Source organism: Xenopus laevis, chromosome 7L, assembly GCF_017654675.1.
Source record: "Xenopus laevis strain J_2021 chromosome 7L, Xenopus_laevis_v10.1, whole genome shotgun sequence".
NCBI classification, from domain to species: Eukaryota; Metazoa; Chordata; class Amphibia; order Anura; family Pipidae; genus Xenopus; species Xenopus laevis.
In genome coordinates, this window is record NC_054383.1 from 82,989,704 (window position 1) to 83,002,738 (window position 13,035).

General features: G+C 38.9%; 1 protein-coding gene across 2 annotated transcripts in view; it reads left to right on the plus strand.

Moving 5' to 3' along the window:
- The window catches only part of scn4b.L (sodium voltage-gated channel beta subunit 4 L homeolog), a 35,249-nt gene extending 22,832 nt beyond the window's left edge, over nt 1-12,417 (plus strand). Inside the window, exons 3-6 of one of the 2 annotated variants that reach the window (XM_041568432.1) lie at nt 9,388-9,569; nt 10,151-10,394; nt 10,822-10,951; nt 11,245-12,417. In XM_041568432.1, the coding sequence (XP_041424366.1) occupies nt 9,388-9,569; nt 10,151-10,394; nt 10,822-10,951; nt 11,245-11,329 (641 nt within the window). In that variant the 3' untranslated portion in view covers nt 11,330-12,417. 2 annotated transcript variants of the gene reach the window in all.
- The last annotated feature ends 618 nt before the right edge of the window (nt 12,418-13,035 follow it).

The window sequence follows — 13,035 nt, forward strand, 5'->3', positions numbered from 1 at the left end:
CTTAAGATATGGCCAGTAGGGATGTCGCGGACTGTTCGCCCGCGAACTAATTCGCGCGAACATCGACTATTCGCGTTCGGCGAATGTTCGCGAACGTCGCGCGACGTTCGCCAATTTGGGTTCGCCTTAGCTGGCGCTTATTTTTGCCCTCTCACCCCAGACCAGCAGATACATGGCAGCCAATCAGGAAGCTCTCCCTCCTGGACCACCCCCACACCCCCTGGACCACTCCCCTTCCATATATAAACTGAAGCCTTGCAGCGTTTTTTCATTCTGCCTGTGTGTGCTTGGAAGAGCTAGTGTAGGGAGAGAGCTGTTAGTGATTTGAGGGACAGTTGATAGTAACTTTGCTGGCTAGTAATCTACTTGATACTGCTCTGTATTGTAGGGACAGAACTCTGCAGGGATTTGAGGGACATTTTAGGTTAGGTAGCTTTGCTGGCTAGTAATCTACCTTCTACTGCAGTGCTCTGTATGTAGCTGCTGTGGGCAGCTGTCTGTCCTGCTGCTGATCTCTCATCTGCATCTGTTCTTCAAACAACTGCCACCTAGCTGTCTAAATATCAATAATAATACCGTCTCCAGAAACACCACCCGAGTGACGTTTTTCAAGCAGCAATAATATATTCCGTATCCAACGGCTGTAGTGTATACGTTGACCTTGCAGGCATTATTTGCCCAGTCTTTAACCAAGTGCCACCTAGCTGTGTGAGCTTTTTCACATTCCGTGTCCAGAAACATCACCTGAGTGACGTAGTGTGATTTCTGCCCTTTACAGCACAAAACGCAGCGCTGTGTCAACAATGGATTTTTCAGATACATTTTTGCCCTTGATCCCCCTCTGGCATGCCACTGTCCAGGTCGTTGCACCCTTTAAACAACTTTAAAATCATTTTTCTGGCCAGAAATGTCTTTTCTAGCTTTTAAAATTCGCCTTCCCATTGAAGTCTATGGGGTTCGCGACGTTCGCGAACTATTCGCATGTTTTGTCGCAAGTTCGCGAATATGTTCGCGAACATTTTTTCCGCCGTTCGCTACATCCCTAATGGCCAGCTTAAGTCATAGGACAGATAGATTTTATACAATGGTGGAGACTATTACACTGAGTCGTCTTTACTCCTGCTTCTGCAGCACATGGGAATCTACATATTTGTTAAAATCTTTCTAAGGAACAAATTTCATCAGGCAGCAGCAGATATGTGAGGCTATCTTCTGGACCTCCTTATGAAAATCTTTGTAAGACTCCCATTAACCCATAAATATGTATCCGCTTCTGGTAGTACATTTACAGGACACAAGTGCCTAATAGTAAACTTGATGTAACTTGATATATCATTCTTGATACTCTACATTTAAAGGAACAGTAACATCAAAAAAACATTTTTTATAAATTCGTTATTATACATCAAAAAATAAACACCAAGACAAATAAAACAGTAACATCAGGGAGCGTGGTAGAGTCCCTGCAGCGAGGGAGCTCTTCAGAGTGGAGCTGGGCCACATCGTGGATGTTTGCAGTTGCAGGCAGCAGGCCGATCATAGTTTCCAGTCACTGGCACGTAGGCACTCTCGCCATGCTTTGCTTTCTGTGCTAGAGAGCGCTTCTTACCAACCCGAATTCCCCCAGCACCACCTACAGTATCTCAGCTACTTGCACCGGCGCAAGATTAACGCCGCATGGACTCTACAGACGCGCCGATGAGCCAGCAATCCGCAGTCATGGAAACCACGCTCCTTGATGCAGCAGCCAATTCACATGCTACTTGCACAACATGAGACAGAGCCAAGGAGGAGAAATCCAGCGCCGCACAATGGATGGTCGCCGTGTCGCCTTTTCTGTAGAGGACAGGAAGTGGAGATTCGGTAAGTTATTTCTTAATAAAGGCTTTGCTATTTTAAAGTTTTATTTGTCTTAGTGTTTATTTCTTGATGTATACTAACAAATTTTTGATGTTACTGTTCCTTTAAGACACCTTACACACAATGGCAGTGCATTCTTACTTTGAATTAAAGGGGATAAGGATAAAGAAAGTCTCAAAACAACATTATCCCAAAAACTCCTTAATATAGTCAGAAACATATTCCCCCAGCTCAGCATCCTGTTTGCTTAGTTTGCCTTTGAAATGGCAAAGTTGTGTCACTGAATGCAGTACCTGTTCCAAGCCTGTCCAGTTACCTTTTCTCTGTTAACAGAGATTTCCCAAGGCAAAGACATGCACAGCAGAGAGCTCCGTGACTTTTTCTTTCTGCATTTGCATATTGAGCTTGTTCATGCAGAATTGCTTGACTCAAAACATTGGTGGTCAGTGGCTACCTGCGTTTTCAATGTGAATGAAAAAAAATTGCGCATGCACAATGCGGAGGAGTCACAGGGGGAAGTGATGTCAGCGCTCCTTAAATGGCACCGCAAACTGCCAGAAAAAACGTACTAGTTTAAAGACACATAACTCGATAAAGGATAAAAGGCACGAATATGGTAATACTTTTGATGCTATTAGTGTTTCGAAAATTTCGAAACAATAGCCTTTCAGAAAGCAGTTCCATAGTGCAGCACTGGCTCTTTCTGAAAGCACATGACCAGGAAAAATGACCTGAGATAGCTGCCTACAAACCAATATTACAACTTGAAAAAATATATACTTGTTGGTTCATGCTTAAGTGAATTGTTTGCAGTGTCAACAGTGTAATTTAGAAATAAAAGCTACACCTTAAAAATTATAACAGAATCCCTTTAAATACAATCCAAAATGAACTAAAGTATTGTTCTTCAAAACAATTGCCTCTGCCGTATCCTCCTTCATAGAAACTTTTAAATCTGATTTGATTCTTTTCAGTGCTTGTATTTAAAGTTATTAGGAGTCAGAACATTTTTGGAGACTCTGACTCCAGATAGCCAAAATTGCTTTCTACTCTGACTCCGACTCCGCCACTCTGACTCCACAGCTCTGTATTTAACATAAGGCCAAATAATAGGCCTTGTGTTGGAAATGCATTCTGCCTATTGTTTTAAATACAATTTAGCTATAGTTTTCATCATATGTTTTACTAAATATTATTAAACAGTGAAATTGAAGACCATTTTTCTTTAGATTCTCTACCTCCTTGGTCCACCAGATCTCCCTCTCCCTTTCAGCCACAGTTGCAAGAATAACTAGGACAACAACATAATCATAACATAATAATAATTCACCTTTCAGCTGGACTTCCAGATTTATCTAGCAGAGCATAAAGATTTTCTCTCCGATTAGTCTTCAGTCTGAGCCAAAAATCTGGCATCTAAAATCTGCCTGTGAATCTGTGAATGCGATGCCACAGAAAATAACTTTTGGAAAAAATTCACAATTGTCCAGAAATTTAAACCAAAGCAACCAATTGGCAATAGCCCTGACTGGTCAGTCTTAGTTAGAATAAAGTTGACCATATCTGATCAGATTTTGCATATCAAGTGGTTCACTCTTAGCCACCTGCATGTTGGTACATGCAGATCAATATCTGGTTTGAACTTGGTCGTGGTCAGATATTGAAAGCTTGAAAATTGCGAAGGCCTCTTGAATGGGCCCCCCATATAATGCATTTGTTGGCTGTAGGCCAAAGGTTTAAGTCAAATTTTTACTGCACACCTTTGTAAATTCTCATGTATTTTATGTTCTGATTTTCTTTTGCCTTCTTCTTTTACTAGTACATTGAGGGCTGAAACTGCAAAGCTACCAATTAGCAATTAGGGTTGAACTGTCGACTGTAGTTACAATCTACTGTAGTTGCAAACCAAGGGCAAATAACTGATTGGTAGTTGTTAGTGGTTGAATATTTTGAAGTTAGCACCTATTTAAGTAAATAAGACATAAAAACTGTAATCTTTGTTGACTTTCTGGATGCATGTCCCTTTTAGCTCTGATTGAGAAAGTGGTTGTTAACTATCCCATCACAAATCTGGATTTCAGAACTCATATTTTCAGTAATTTATTACAGATGTTGAAGTTGTGTGGAAAGCATTGTCTGTGTGTTTGTTGATTTGTATGAAATGTGCAGGATAATAGAATCCAGACCAGGATGTTGATTGTTTTCCACAGTGCTCTGGTCATAATAAGAACTGGATAATTAAAGAGTAGATGAGATTAAACCAAGACCCAGTGCAATGTTTGCAAGGAAAAAAAACATGCTATATCTAAATTAAATGGCTCGTAAAACATCCATGTGTATTGTTCATTTTAGGGTTTTAACATAATCACCTTTGGGTTCCAGCCACATTATCTTAAGGGTTCCAGACTCTACTTTAAAAAGACTATTGTGCATTGTCATGGCACATAGCTTATTAGTTACATATTTCATATATTTGCTGCCTATAAACAATGTATTTGGGAGCCTGCCACCCTTATACTGTTAAATTAGCTGTAAGCCCATACCAGTGCCATCTTGTTCTCTCTAAGGCTTTATGAGCTTGCCACATTAAAACCCCAGTACCTGAAAATTGTCCACTCATTCTATCATAGGACCTGCCCTTCTAGAGTTTTGTTAAGCACTTATTTTAAACAAGCAGGCATACTGTTCTTTTCATGGGCCCTGGGAATGTAATATTTTCCCACGTTACCTTTATGGGGCTGCCATACTGATACTTTAATGGTCCAAGTAATATAATTACTTATTTTTTGTTGTTTGATATTTTCAGATAATTTCATGATACACTAAATTCAATACCATCTTCTCTCATTGCTTTTGAAGGGACTATTACCCTATAATGATTTGTTGGACTCTTGACCACTTTTTGTCAATGACACTTGATGACAATTATAAATATACCCCTATTTCACTAGATTATTATGTATCTTATTTATAGGGTTACTTTACAAGGATTAAAAAAACTGGTTTCTTTAGAAATAGCTCTTGTATCCATATGTTACTTCAGAGTTTTTCTCTGTAGTTAGAATGTTGGATATCACATTTTGCTGCAATTTGAGTATATTACTTATTTTAAAAATTAAGCTCATTGCTCAGTGCATTGCTTAGAAGGAACATTGGTGAAAAGCGGAGTATCCAACATGTTTCACAATCACTTTTATTTTAGTACTTTATTGCTTATTATTCTTTGCAAACTCTCAGACTAAATTGCACAAGTGCATTTACCAATCAAAACCTCTGCCTTCATTTTCTAACTTGTAGATTGACACTAGTTGATGATTGGTTACTACTGCACTTATGCAATCCAGCAGATATGTCAGTATGTTGTAAAAAAATCCCTGTATGAAATAAAATGTTTTGCATATCAAAATGTAATTAACATTTGCAGTGACATATTTGTCTATTGAAGAATATGGGAAATGTGAATTTTTGTTTGATTTCTGCATTTTTTTGTATTAAAGGCTATTTATAATAGTTTTTATTATGATTGTATTAACTCTACCTGGCAAGCAGGTGCTGTGTGCTCAAGGGAAATAAGACAAGAAACATCCTTTAACAATATTAAAAATAAAAAAGACATTATTTTGCAAGGCTTCTGCCTTTTCTGGGAGCTGGTCCATTCAGAAATGATTGGGGTAGTCCTGGCAGCCTCTAGTTAATTTCCGCTTTAGCTTATTTATTAAAATGGCCCTAGTTTGTAGCAAAAGTTATATATAAGCCACTGCCAGGGGCTGAGCTGTGCAGCACTTCAGTAACTCTCAACATTTGTTATGGACATCAAAAGGTGATTTCCTATGTGGTCTCTTGTAGGCATGCTTACCTTTCTATTTCTTTGTAGAGGTATTCCATGGGCAGGGGCAGACTTTGGCATATTACAACATATTTGAGGTGCCCCAATGTTGCCGTTATGGAATTATAGGCAGGACTAGATTTGGGAATCCCAAAGTTGCTTATTCCCCTAGTGTACTTTGGGATTCCCAAGTCTAACCCTGTCTATAACCCTGTCTATATAATGGCAACATTGTGGCTCATGTTCCACCTACCCTTGGCGGCTGTTTTGGAAAACACAATGCAGCTGATAGCAGATCAACTGCTACAGAAGCAGACTTGCTGTGTATGCATTAGCCCATAGTTGTTATCCAGAATGATGGATAATGTCTGAAATTTGCTGCTCCAGAATGTGGGGAAATATATTATGTATAAGTAGGTTATGATGCAGATAAATAAAGACTGCATTAGCAGTAAAAATAACAATGACGATGCAAAGAGGATTCTTCCGTTTGTAAATGTAAGGACACTGCATGCTTCTAGGACACTGCTGTTACCGGAGAAGTACATTAAATGCTACTATAAATGCTGAAGTCTGCGTTTTATTTATATATATATATATATATATATATATATATATATATATATATATATATATATATATATATATATATATATATATACAGCTGAAGCATATTGTACAAGAATGTGTAATAATTATATATGGGTGAAATTGCTTGGTATGTACAGTATGATCCTTGAAAATAAATCAAAGGATTAGAACTTGTCTAAATGCTCAGAAACCTATAGTAATTAAAAATGTAAGGGATACTGGTAACAGATGCATTATAATACTGCAATTGTTTTTTACCGTTGTTGAAATATGTATTATTTTACATTATGCTCACATAATACCCCCTTATCTCTTTGCATAACAAATTATAGTCATGTTCTCTATGAATATTATATGGCGTGGGGTAGCCAATATACTTGCTCATTTTTCATATGCGTGTCACCTAACATGCCCCCCCCCACCGGGAGCTCCCTCCCAGTACAGAATATTGCTTTTCTTTCCCCTAACTGGAGTTCAGGCTCTATTAGTCCACACCTTTGGTGGGGGAAGCAATTTTCCTATGATGGTTGACCTTTAAGTAAAGCTTTGAAGAATGATTACTCTTACACCTTAATAAAACAGTCTCTGTGGCTTACCTACATCATGCCAACCTCCTGAAGAAAATCTTCAGGGCCAGTGGCGTAACTACCAGGGAAGCAGGGGGTGTGATCGTACCCAAGTCAGCTCCACCTCTGGGCCCGTCCGCAAATGCGGAAAGGAAACCACGCATCTGGAGGGGGGGGGCTCAGAAGAGGGTAGTTACTTTACTGTTCAGTCGGATAGGTTTTATCATTTCTGCTGTGAGACAATGAAATCGGTCTGTCAGATAATCGTTGTTAAACAATCATTCGCTACACATGCCTTTTGCGAAAGTACACAAAGGGACAGACAGCCAACGATTAATCTATGTGTTTAATCTTGCAGCCTACACAACAAAGATATGACCAAAGTCTCCTCATATATATATTATCATTGATGGGTGAATCGTCCTTTCAAATGATTGTTAAAGGAAAACTATACCCCCAAATGTATATTTAAGCAAAAGATAGTTTAAATCATATTAATTGGCATATTAAAGAATCTTACCAAACTGGTATATATATATATATATATATATATATATATATATATATATGGTGTATATATATATATATATATAGATAAAAAATTGGCCTTTTTACGTCTCTTGCCTTGAACTGATGGCCTGATTGACCTTGCTTGAACTCCACTTGAACCGACCACTGTCTGTCTGACCCTGCTTGAACTCTGTACCGACCCGGCCTACCTGACTACTCTTTTCGTCTATTCCCTGAACTGTTGCCTTCTGTCCAAACCATTGGTAACGACCATGCCCCATTGCGTGTCCAGAATTCTTTCTTGGCTCCTCTCTTATTAAGACCTGGCGGCATCTGAGTAGCTGAGGGCTCATCCCGAACCCAAAGGCGGCTGTTACAGGCAGAAACAGAGCCGTGACCAGGGCGAGCCGTGACAGTTACCTGCTTCTAAATTATTTGTATATTTGCAAATTTTGAGTATTTATAATGATCAGCAAAGATGACAGACATATATTGATCAAGAACTGCTGCATAAATGAACTTATACTAATGCTAAATTGTGACATCCCGTTATTCTAGTGCACTAAGGAAAAACATCACTTGGAATTGGAAAGATGTACCGACAGGGGCGTTCCACCAATGAGGCGAGTTGAGCCACTGCCTAAGGCGGCAGCGCTCCACTGGTTGTCAGGGGCAGCAAAAATGCTGCTCCTGGTGACTAAGAACCAAATTTCCGGTTTTCAAACCCACTAAATTCGGCTCTTGTAGTGCAGAGAGAGCAATTGCGCTCTCTGCACTAGCCACGTGCACTGCCCCGACCCCCTCCAGCGCTGAAAAGGTGAGCGCCGCAAGGAGGGGTGGGGCGGCAATGGAAGGCCGTCTCAGGCGGCATAAAGGCAAGGATTGCCGCTGTGTACCGATCTGATTATTCAAGGAAAGTTCCTGTGCAAGTGCTATGACATCCCCAGAACTATTCTGTAGTGACAGCTCTGAGTAGCCAAGACTAAAGGACATTATTTAGTTAGTACATGTTAAGCATAAATAAAATGTAATTGGTAAATAGCAAAGCCATTCAGACCTTTGCCCTGGCACATTCTTCATGAATCTGGTGTGAAATATTCAGCAACATGGTGATGGACTGTTTCTCCATGAAAACACAAGCTTTAATCTTTAGACTGTACATAGAAAGCTAATATCAATCAATCAATCAGTGAAGGAGTTGTGTTTTCCATGAAAGTCGAGTTTTCGAGGTTATTTTTTTGGTCAAAATCGATTTTTCGGGTTAAAAAAAAAACCTCTAATATTTTAAGATCTATTATACCCTGACCCCGGAAATAGTTTGAATCCGAAAATACACCATCTAAAACCTGTCGAGGTCATGTAGGAATCAATGGCAGAGGTCCCTTCGTGATGTTTGAGTTTTTTCGGAGGATTTTGCCCAATTCGAGCGATTCAAGTTTTTTTTGCTGGAAACTTGATTAATTTGAGTTTTCAGGTTTCACAACTCGAATTCGATGAATCAAGTTTTTTCCATTCGAGTTTTTTCTTAAATAAGAAACCATTCGAGTTGTGCGTTCATTCGAGGTATAAAAAATTCAACCTTTGATAAATAATCCCCTAGATGTTGAAGTGGTACAGCTAAACTTTAGCATGCATCCTACCTTTCAAACTCCTCCATGCTTGCTTGTTCTGTTTGGAAGAGCTATGTCTGGGTGTGCTGTCTGTAGGTTAGATATGTAAAAGGGTAGCTGTACTGTAATTTCTAGCAGCTCCCAGTAGCCTATAGTGGTTTTGCTGTGAAATGTAGAGGTGCATGATCAAGCCATGTTGTATCTTGTGTGTAAAGGAAACCTGTCTGCACTGTATGTATGAATGTGAGAGGTAAAAGAATGTCCCATTGTCTTCAAAAGCTACTTGTGCTGTTTGCAAATGCTCTGCTAAAGAATATGGGTGCATGTGTGTATTTATTGGAAAATATCAGAATGGAAAGAATCTTCTGTTTATATGTTCAGAGTTTTGTAATCCTATAAAAATTGCCTTTGTATCTCCCAACAGTTGTGCTTTTTGCCCACTCGTGTTTGCCTCTGGAGGTGTCGGTAGGCAAGAATAACCTGATCACAGCTATCAATGGGTCTAATGTAACGCTCCCCTGTACTTTCATGGCCTGCATTGGCTTCAGTGGTGTTACCTTCTCTTGGGTATACAGCTCTCTCAACAGTTCGCTTAAACCTGAGGACGTAAGAAACTGAAATGGAAAAAAAATCTTATTACACTTTTTTTTGCCTCATGTTAACAGTTCTTCATTTTAGATTAATAAAGAACAGATCTTGTGATACTATTATAAACTAACTTTATTTTTTATTTTTCCTTATTTTTTTGTCCAAAATGTGATTGAAATGATTGTATTAAGCAAGTATATGTGTAATTCCTGCCTTTCTTAATAGGAGTGAAATGAATAAATAAATACAGTCACAAGACTAGCAGAAAATACACATGCAAGCACAACATCTAAATATGTATTTTTCAGGGAGATTTATGTTTTCTCCTTCTGGGAAAAAGATTAATGGCATACAGCTGTGGCATTTGCTAACTGGGCAAAATAACCCAGGGCAATATGTTCTGCTAAAATGTTATAGAAACAAAACTGAATGTAATCCTATGTCTTTTGTAACAATACACTTTCACCAAAACATCTTTAGACCCTGCCTTGTGACATCTCTAACACCCTCTAACCTTTGCATGTCCTTTCTATTTTCTATGTATCTTTTGCCCCTTCTTCACCTTTTAACTCACACCTCCATGCTCTTTTCCTGCCCAGCTTTATAAAGGGACACTGAAGGACAAGAAGTCATCCCCTAAACCTGAAGTCATTTTCAACAGGAATGAACGTATGGATCGGGTACAGCTTGTTCCCAACAATACAACCAAAGATTACGAACTATCCCTGCTTTTGAAGAATGTGGATTTTGATGACATTGGGCGCTATACCTGTGTTGTGAAGAATGAGAAAGAAAAGGGTGCCACACACAATGCCACCATTATACTGAAAGTGGTAGACAAATGTGAGTTTTTCTAGTCTAGAAATGATACCATTTTTTGTTGAATATTATGTGAACAAGTAAAGATAAAAGTAAGAATATCCAGCTGCTGTGAAGATGGGGTATTGCACAGAGTACAATGATTTTATATAATTATTCAGTTTTAAGGAAAGAACTGTCGGTGTATGACAAGATATGTTAGTAAATCCATGCACCCAGGGATAGAATTGACATATATATATATAACAATGACCCAGTGAGTTAATGGGCTGCCAGCCTTATTTGATCTTTCAGGCAAACTGGATTAGAGCTGGTATTGGCTGATATGGCAGTTGGTGTGTATAGCCAAACCTGAGATTCGTCTGCCTGTATCTACAGGCAGACAAACATCTAAACATCTAAACATCTAAAGTGTTTATTCTCACACATATTCTTTCCATCTGTCCAACAGTTGAGGATGTGGATAACACACTGACTCTAATTATCGTGGCTGCAGTTGGTGGAGTGATTGGACTTCTTATACTTATCCTAATAATGAAGAAAATTATTACCTTCATTATTAAGAGGAACCGTGACAAGAAGTGAGTATCCTTTATAGGGCTGAATGGGACAAAAGGCTTGTTAGAGGGGTACATGAAAAGTCATGCTTCAGTCCATGGGGAGGAGATGGAACACTGGTTTGATTGTATTGGGAGAGGATTGAAGTGGGAAGGGAAATAAGATTGAATTCACACGTACAGAGTGGGAACACATTCAAAAATATTTGTAGGAATAAAGTGTTACCAGCGGGAATAAATCCTAATTTTGACTTTAGGGATAAGAAGGAATCCATGTGAGAGCAATAACTTTCTTATACATTTCTACACATTTCTAGGAAGGACTGCCTTGTAAGCTCTTCTGTTAATGACAATACTGACAATGCCTCCAAACAAGAAAGCAAGGCCAAACCCAAAGCATGATTTTCCAAACCATGGCATAGTTACACAATGGACCCAGGACTTCCAAGAATGGATTGTGAGGCCAATCCAAGCAAGATCACCGACATTGCAGGCACTGTTAAGAGAGGCAGAGCACCCTCTATTTGTGATGTGAAACACGTTCAGCATGATACTCTTTGCATAACAACTCCCACTTTGCAATCAGGGTTCATCCAAGAGTCTAGGTTTAGGCTTTGTAGCACCCAGTAATAATATATATATACTGCATATACATATGCCCTGGTGCAGAACACTAATGTGAATGAAAAATTGATTATGGTGCTTTTGGGGGAAGGTAAAAGAGGGTGCAAATATAAAGTTGACATAACAGGGGATGAGCTTGAATGTATGATTAGGCTTCAACCCTTTAGGCACTGCTGGGTTGAAGTGATATACATTTGGCTTTAGAGGGCATCCCAAACACATACAGCAGTTGTATGTACGGTAAACCTAAGCATTATCATACCTGTGATATTCCTTCACCTCTAATACTGACAAAGGTCATAAATAGCATGCTCTTATCCTAAGCACACGCTGTGGGAAATTCCCAAATATTGGCGCAATCAGTGCAGTCCCGCACAGCAACTAATTAGTACTTTGCTTTGATTCGTTTGCTAATGAAAGCAAGATTTTGGCTATGCATTATTGCATGGGGCAAAGTTACACTACCTAAGTGACTTTGTCCTATTGACAATTGTATGAATTTAGTTTCAATGTCTAATTCCCAGTTCATGCTTGAACATAGGGAGACCTAGAAACCAATAAGATATTTTTACTCAGAGAAGGGGTGCAAAAATAGACCTCTTTGCAAATGTTCACTGCTTGGAAATGGTTGTTGTAGTGTATGCAGGTCAAAGTGGGGGGTTCAAAACCTTTCTAAGCACTGCAAACCCCAAAATTAGTATGGACTGTTTGTGCATCTCTCCAGTTATCTGCTGCCTGCACATTTGGCTGCCAATCCACAAGTGGATGTCCGCGACCCTGTAGGCCCTCAGTGGGTATTGCTGCTGCTTCTTATATTATGAATGTAATAAAACTTATATAATAAACACTGATTATATAAATATTTACCAATTTGGTACTGTTGTGCATGGTGCAAAGCTATTTCCTACCATCACTTACAGATTAGTGGTTCTTTCAGTACATTTTTAAGAATAGTGCCCAGGTTTTGTATTAACATTCCGTTTTCTATTATATTTATTCCGTCATTGTATTATGAATGATATTATTTTCAAGTAGGCCATACGATTTATTTAAATCACCCTGTGACATGGGCAAGTCAACTGATGTGCTGTGCAAAAGTATTCAAACATTGCTGCTGAACCGAAATTGGAAGAGGGACAATTGTCCAGCCCCATGTAGAAAACAACTGCTGCAGGAATCGTTAAAAAAACAACATATTTTTATATTTTAAAAAAAATAACCTAAAAAAAACAACATATTTGCAAATGCTAATGCACAGTTACATTTTATTTCACAAACTTCACAGGAACAAAGCAAATAGTAATTGTGGCATGTGCAACAGTTTGAGCACCCTAGAATGTCAATATTTACTTATTCCCCCCCCCCCCTTTGCTACAGATCACAGAATCAATCTCTTCAGCTTCTTGGCTGACCGTGTCACATTTACATCAAGAATTTCCTGATATTTAATAGAATCCATTCATTGCTCTATATCTACAGTGTTT